Source organism: Phocoena phocoena, chromosome 2 (assembly GCF_963924675.1).
Source record: "Phocoena phocoena chromosome 2, mPhoPho1.1, whole genome shotgun sequence".
Lineage (NCBI taxonomy): Eukaryota > Metazoa > Chordata > Mammalia > Artiodactyla > Phocoenidae > Phocoena > Phocoena phocoena.
In genome coordinates, this window is record NC_089220.1 from 115,969,026 (window position 1) to 115,977,141 (window position 8,116).

Here is an 8,116-nt window from a genome sequence, read left to right on the forward strand (position 1 = left end):
TCCTGGCTGGCCCCTCCTTTCCCACCCCTGTTCTCGCATGTCTCCTCCCTGCCTGCTCCCCTCTCTCTTCTTTTTCTCTCTCTGCCCTTGTCTCCCTATTTCTCCTTTTGCCTCTTTGCATTACTCTGTAGTCCTCTGCCAACTGCCTCTACTGCACTTTCCAACAAGGCATGGGGACCATTGCTACTATTTCAGACCCCAAACCCTGCTTCATACCTGGTGTTAACCTACCTCCGCCCCACCCTCTAAATCTACACCCGCATCTAATCCTGGCCTTTCAAGCTGACCCCTAACAAGTGGCCTTGGCCTGTTCCAGTACACCATAGCTACCTAGGGACTGGGATCCTGACCTTATATCTCTGGTCCCAGTCTAGAACCTTAATTCAAAGACTCACTCATTCACAGCACTCCCCAGTCCCACCCCTAGCCTTTGAGAAGGCGTGAGGCTGAAAACTGGAAATCTGCTGTGTGCCCTGGGTGTGTGGCCGAGGTCTGAATTTCTGGAAACTGTGGGATTGGCGGGCAGAAGAAAGAAAATAATTCCAATGAAATATGCCGCAGTTAGTGCCGCTGCTGAAAACGGCCCCTGCGAACTAAGGGAAAGGTCAGGAGAGGGCAGTGAGGATGGTACTAGGAGGCAGGGACCAGAAATGCCAGATAGAGAGTGTCCAGTGACAGAGAGGGCAGTGCCACACAGAAGGGAGGGGCTGGGGAGGCCCTGGGCAGGTGGAGGAGGGCCAGGGGGCAGAGGTTTCCTGCTAGGAGACTGGAGGTCTTTTCCTTCCTTCATTCATTCAACACTATATACCGAGCACCTGCTAAGTGGCTGACCCTTTGGCAGGCACTGGGGGTATCGCAGTGAACAGAACAAAGTGCCCACCCACGTGGAGCTCATATTCAGACTGGGGAGATGGACAAGAATTACACTCACAGATATGTCAGAGGTAAGTGTTAGGAAGAGGGACGGGGAATTCCCCGCTGGTCCCGTGGTTAGGACTCGGCGATTTCACTGCCATGGCCCGGGTTCAATCCCTGGTCGGGGAGCTAAGATCCTGCCAGCAGAGAGGCATGGCAAAAAAAAAATTAAAAAAGGAAGAGGGACAAATAAAGCAGGGTGAGGGGACAGAGTGACAAAGGCTGATTATGTAAGGTGGTTGGGGAAGGCCTCTCTGGGGAGTTGGCATTTGAAAATCTCCATAGACTAGAGGGAGTGAGCCCTACAGAGTCCAGTTTGAGAAAAGAACGAGAGCAGTGCCCCCAGCGTGGGAGCAGGTGATGCGTGAGGCTGGACACAGTCAGCGGGGTGGAGATGGGGCCAGACAAGTAGCCAGGGGCAGATCAGAGAGGCACCTCCTGGTTTCCAAGTTCTGAAGAACTGAGACTGGAGAAGAGCCGAGAGGCCCTCACACCTGAGCGAAGGGGAGGGGTGTGTGGAGAGGAAGGTGGAGGGTGGGAGAGGAAACGGGAGTGAGGGCATCATGGTAGGGTCAGCCAGGGGCCAGGCCGGCTCTGCCTGGGCTGGGGCCTCTGGGCTGAGGCTGATGGAGGGGAGGAGATGGGGCCTGGCCTGCCGGCCCGACCCACAGCCTCGGGAGCCCACACAACGCGCTGACGCTCGAGCCATCCCCACATACCCGCAGTGTGCGTGCACCAACAAGCACATATGGAAAATCAGCACAGGCTCACGTGCGTGCAAACAGAAATGATTGTGCGTGAACGCACGAGTGCACGCAGACTCCTCATGTGAAGGTAGGCATTAGAAATTCTAGAACATCAGGGCTGAAGGACATCAGACCATCTCATCTGACTCCCACATAGGACAGAGAAACTGTATTCTCAATGGCCCAGGCCAGACTCTCCCTCCTGGGAGACCCACAGGCTTAACCAAGTCCCACCGGGAGCCGCTGAGCTTCCTCCCAATTATTCCAGCAAGCTGTGTGGAGGGAAAGTGGGGTTGGAATCAAGACCAACCTGCCCTCTCCGCATGATGGCAACAGCCCCCAACCATGGCTGGCCACACATCTGAGCACCAACGGTCTCCTTCTTCTCAGAGCCAATTTCAGGGCCCAGCGGACCCTCTTTCTCCATCTCCTTTTCTGTGTCGACCTTTCTCTACCTTTAGGTCTAACCCTGGCTGTCGGTGATTGCTTTCTTTCTCTCTTCCCCCATCTCTGTCTCCCTTTTCTCAGTCTCTCGGTTTCTCTCCAGTTCCCTCTGTGCTGGGCTCTGTCCCTCTCACTCTATTTTCTCTCTCTCTCCAGGATCTTTTTTTGCCTTCCAGGAAAAGCTGACGTGGCCCCCTGGTCAGCTGGAGTGAGGCCTCTTTGGGGTGGTGGAGTCAGGCTGGCTGAGCCTCTGCAGCAGGAAAGGGATTGGCCGCCCTGGTGGGAGGGGAAGGCAGGAGGAATGGGAGGAGAAAGGGCTGGGCTCCTGCGGAGGGCTGGAGAAGGGGGAGCAGAAAGAAAAACTCTGTGGGAAGAAGTGAGCACCACCTCCCCTGCTACGGTGATCAACTGTCCCAGTTGGCCTGGGACTGTCTGCATTTTAACACTGAAAGCCCCGCATCCTGGGACTGTTGGTCACTCTACCCTGAGGCCCACAGGAGCCAGGATGGGGCTGGCAGGATGGGCTCCCAGACCTGACTCCTTTCCTCCACCTCCTAATTCTCCCTTCCACCGTTGCAGGGCTGCTGGGATGGTGGGGGGGTTTTAGGCTCTGAGAGAAGCTCTCTAGCCCTAGGCCTTTGGGCCTCCATCTGTGATCTGGGGACAGTCAAGGTATCCACATACTCACCGAGGATCCCCATCTCCAGGTCCACAGGGAGCTCCCGGCTGGAAAGAGGAAGGGGAGCCGACCTCCAGTTTGTGTCCTTGCCTGCTCACATTATCTCCTGTGGGATGGGCTTTTCAGGAAGAACTTTCAGTCGATGAGGGGATGATGGTGCAGGGAAGGCAAAGGGTGGGGCGGGGGCGGGGTGCTGCCTAGGAGTTGATAAGCCCAGTCCTTGGAGTTGTACCACCGCTTCTCAGGCTCGGCAGGGAGTGGCCCTGCGTGGCCCACTGTGAAGCACCTTGGAGGACACTATGCTTCTTGGTAGAGGCCCACTGGACCCTGACGGCCCTTGTCCTATTGTCCTTCTTGGTAGAGGTGGGGCACACTTCACCCTCAGGAGGTGACGGGATCTGGGCAGATGGGGAAGAGCTGTCAGTGACCAATGTGTGCAGACTCAGCTCTGCCTGGGTGGGCAGGTCCCTCTTGCTGCTCCTGCCATAGCACCACCCCGTTCCCCCCTGCCTCCACCCCCGGCTGCTCTGCATGGGATTCCAAGGGCAGCCTACTGTTGGGCTGCCATCAAGGTCTTTGATGATGGGGAATGGGGGTGAAAGGACCCCCAGGAAGTCTGGTAACGTGCTCACTCACCCAACAGAGGGTGGGTCTCCCACATTGTATGAAATATTCTTAAAATGTCCTGTTCTGAGGAAGCCGGTCTGGGCCCAGGGTCCTTACCTGTAAAATGAGGGGATGGAGAAGGTGGCCTCCAAAGTGCTTTCATTTCTGGCAGCTGACGCCCACGCAACTCATCCATTCATTGAGTCAAGGGGTATTTACTGAGCACTCTCTCTGTGCCAGGGGTTAACAACACCAGGGAAGACAAGATGTCTGCCTTGAACAGGCTTCCTCTCTAGTAGAGGGGTCTCCCATTAAACACATGAGAATAAAGTTATGTCAAGTGAATTAACTGAGAAAATCTCTAATAGGAAAGACAGTTCCAAATAAGTAAGCTAACAGAAAAAAAAATGCAACTTGAAGAAACCAGCAATGCAGATAGAATGAAGCTTTCAAAAAAAAGCTATTATTAACGTCAGAGAAATACAATATATACACATGAAACAAGAACTGGATGCACATCAGAAAATCTACAAACAACAAATGCTGGAGAGGGTGTGGAGAACAGGGAACCCTCTCGCACTGTTGGTGGGAATGTAAATGGATACAGCCACTATGGAGAACAGTATGGAGGTTCCTTAAAAAACTACAAATAGAACTACCATATGACCCAGCAATTCCACTACTGGGCATATACCCTGAGAAAACCATAATTCAAAAAGAGTCATGTACCAAAATGTTCATTGCAGTTCTATTTACAACAACCAGGAGATGGAAACAACCTAAGTGCCCATCATCAGATGAATGGATAAAGGAGATGTGGCACATATATACAATGGAATAAAAAGGAATGAAATTGGGTCATTTGTAGAGACGTGGATGGAGTTAGAGACCGTCATACAGAGTGAAATAAGTCAAAAAGAGAAAAATAAATATCGTACATTAATGCATATATGTGGAATCTAGAAAAATGGTACAGGTGAACCGGTTTGCAGGGCAGAAACAGAGGTACGGACGTAGAGAGCAAATGTATGGACACCAAGGGGGGAAAGCGGGGTGGCGGTGGTGGTGTGATGAAGTGGGAGATTGGGATTGACATATATACACTAATGTGTGTAAAATGGGTAACTAATAAGAACCTGCTGTATAAAATATAAAATTTAAAAAAACAAAGAACTGGACGCAAGTATCCTCTCCCTGGAGGATGCTAGTGTTGGGACAGCAGAGCCCAGGGAGCGACGCTGCGTCCCCAGACAGGCGGCACCTAAGGTGGGGTTTCAGGCACTTGGGAGGCCACAGAGAGACTATTCCAAAAGGAGCGATGTCCTTCAACCTCACCTGGCTGCCAGGTGGGTAGTCCTGGGTGATGGAACTGTCTCTGTGAGCCTGAGTGTCTCAGAATCCCAGTCTGGAAACTGAAGCCCAGCTGGTTCCTGTCCGGAGCTTTCTTTTACCCGCTTGGAGCCCAGTCACACCCCTGCCTCCCGCCCGCCCAAAACTTCCAGCCCAGTGGGGAGCCAGGGCTGGAGCCTTGGAGCCTGGGGACCTCCGGGATGACATGTGTTTAGGGCAGCCCAGCCTCAGAGCCAGCAGGCAGGCCTGACACGGGCGGGCCAGGAGGATGTGTTTTCTTACAAAAACATCTCTAACGTTTTGGCTTCTTACTGAGGCTTCAGAGCATCGTGGGTGTTTTATACACTTTGGCCTCAGCTTTTCACTGGAACACACCCACCACCCACACAGACACACAGTCACAGATATGCACACTCACTGCTACACATAAACATGCACACACACACGCGCCCAAATATACAGACAGACTCACATACACCCACACAAACACAGAGACACACAAAGACTCAGCCTCACACCTACACAAATACACACACCCAAACATTTCCAAACACACAGATTCACCCATACATGGTCTCACACCCACATCCACACAAACACACATACAAACTCATCTGCACATAGAGATGTCACACCCACACTCAGACATGCACACACAAGTGTACACACAATCCCTCACACGGTCTCAGCTTGGAGAATGCCCCCCACCCCCGCGCATTTTTTTCTTGTTCAAAGTGAGGTTAGAAGTCTCCCACCTTCCACGGGATTCAGTTTCTCACCCTTCCCCCCATAAAAATCCTTCTGGCCACATTTTTCTTGGGTCTTGTCCAGCTAGTGCTGTGTCTTTAAGGAAGTTGAAGCTGCTAAAAGTGAGTGAGAGAGAGAAAAAAAAAAAATCAAAAAATTTGGCATCTTTTCCCCCTCAAGTTTCTGGTGTCACTTATGAAACACGGGTCCTTGTTGCTGCAGAGAAGCAGTTGTTTTGCTGGAAGGAGGAAGTATACGGGCTGCCTGGGCTTCCTTCCTGCAGCCTCCTCTCAGCAGACGGTCTCAGGCACCCTGTTCGGATAAGGAAAGGACAGGCCCAGGTGTGCAGACTGAAGGTGGGACAGGGACCAGGCTGCCCCGTCCTCCAGCATCTTCATCTTCCCTTGGCCCTGCAGACCGTCCAGGGCTAACTGTTCCTTTGTTGCTTTTTTGGTCCCATCTTAGAAGAGGTTCTGCTTGACTAAGAAAGAGTACTTTGAAGGTAAGCCAGCTGGAAGAGGGCTCCAAGGGCCAGTGGGAGGAGAGGGCAGCCTGCCGGGCACAGGGGCTGGGCTCCCCTGGGCACTTTCCTGTTGGTTTGGGGTGCTTGGGACAATCCCTTGCTTGGATCTGTCCAGGGGGCCTCAGTCCCTCTAATAACCGCAGCCCTGGAAATCTCAGCAGTGTTTGGGTTGAGCCACGGGCCTCACCCAAGCCAGCTGAGAGGTCCTGGCAGGGGGTTATTTAGGCAGCTGCCTGGCGTAGTTTGAACCGAATAGGCCAAGGGTGTGATTCTGTAGAAAGGGTCTGGTGTCTGCTGTGGTCACGGGCCGGCAGGAACGGGAGAGCGGTGGGTGGGGCGGATGGGGGTGGTGTGCACTGCACAAGGGTCCTTGTCTAGGCCGGGGCAAAGCATACCTATGGGGGGCTTTAGTGGGAGGGACTGCGGCCAGGATGTGGGAGGGCAGGAGGGAGGTTCTGCCGAGTGCTGGGTGGAGGAGGTGGCTGGAAAACAGATCTCAAGCCATAAAGTCAGCTCGGAGCTGGCCGATGCAGGGAGAGCTCTCTGCTCAGAGAAGGAGCTGGGGTCCTCTTCCGTCCGCTCTTCACCTGCTCCTGACTGCATGACCTCGGGCAAGTCCTGGACCTTCTTTGGGCCTCAGTTTCCCCTCCTATAGAATGGGGGTGGTGGGCTAGGTGGTACTGGGTCTTAGCTGGAAGATGCTGGCAGGTCCTTCTGATGGGGAAGAGCTCTGGGTCAGGGTGCTGAGAGGGATGAGTGCCTTCTGTGTGTCCTCGGGGTCACCTTGGTGGCATGTCCTTCTCTGCAGGAGGTAGGATGCAGGAGCTGCGTCTGCTGTGCTGGGTGGTCCTTGTGGGCCTGGTGCAGGCCTGTCCCGAGTCCTGCGACTGTGGGGAAAAGTATGGCTTCCAGATCGCCGACTGTGCCTACCGTGACCTGGAGGCCGTGCCACCCGGCTTCCCGGCCAACGTGACCACGTTAAGCCTGTCGGCCAATCGGCTGCCGAGCTTACCAGAAGGCGCCTTCAGGGAGGTGCCCCTGCTGCAGTCGCTGTGGCTGGCGCACAATGAGATCCGCAGGGTGGCCGCTGGTGCCCTGGCCCCTCTGGGCCAACTCAAGAGCCTGGACCTCAGCCACAACCTCATCTCTGACTTTGCCTGGAGCAATCTGAACAACCTCAGCGCCCTCCAGCTGCTCAAGATGGATAGCAACGAGCTGACCTTCATCCCCCGCGACGCCTTCCGCAGCCTTCGCGCCCTGCGCTCACTGCAGCTCAATCACAACCGCTTGCACACGCTGGCAGAGGGCACCTTCGCGCCGCTCACTGCGCTGTCCCACCTGCAGATCAACGATAACCCCTTCGACTGTACCTGTGGCATCGTGTGGTTCAAGACGTGGGCCCTGACCACTGCTGTGTCCATCCCAGAGCAGGATAACATCACCTGCACTTCACCCCACGTGCTCAAGGGCACACGGCTGAACCGCCTGCTGCCGTTGCCTTGCTCGGCACCCTCAGTGCAGCTCACTTACCAGCCCAGCCAGGACGGCGCCGAGCTGCGTCCTGGCTTCGTGCTGGCGCTCCACTGCGACGTGGACGGGCAGCCAGCCCCCCAGGTTCACTGGCACATCCAGACGCCCGGCGGCACCGTGGAGATTGCCAGCCCCAACGTGGGTGCCGATGGGCGTGCTCTGCCCGGTGTCCTGGCAGCCAGCGGCCGGCCGCGCTTTCAGGCCTTTGCCAATGGCAGCCTGCTCATCCCCGACTTCGGCAAGCTGGAGGAGGGCACCTATAGCTGCCTGGCCACCAACGAGCTGGGCAGTGCGGAGAGCTCAGTGAACGTGGCACTGGCCACACCAGGCGAGGGTGGCGAGGATGCGCTGGGGCGCAGGTTCCATGGCAAAGCGGCCGAGGGTAAGGGCTGCTACACGGTTGACAATGAGGTGCAGCCGTCGGGTCCTGAGGACAACGTCGTCATCATCTACCTCAGCCGTGCTGGGGGCCCCGAGGCTGCAGCAGCAGCAGGAGGAGGGGTCTCCGAGAAGCAGCCCCCAGGGCTGCTCCTGCTGGGCAAGAGCCTCCTCCTCCTCTTCTTCACTGCCTTCTAG

At 55.3% G+C, this 8,116-nt stretch overlaps 1 protein-coding gene across 1 annotated transcript; it reads left to right on the top strand.

Moving 5' to 3' along the window:
* Positions 1–6,826: 6,826 nt before the first annotated feature.
* Positions 6,827–8,116, top strand: ISLR (immunoglobulin superfamily containing leucine rich repeat). The gene has a single exon (XM_065872714.1). It carries the CDS (start codon positions 6,827–6,829, stop codon positions 8,114–8,116), a length of 1,290 nt encoding a protein of 429 aa, XP_065728786.1.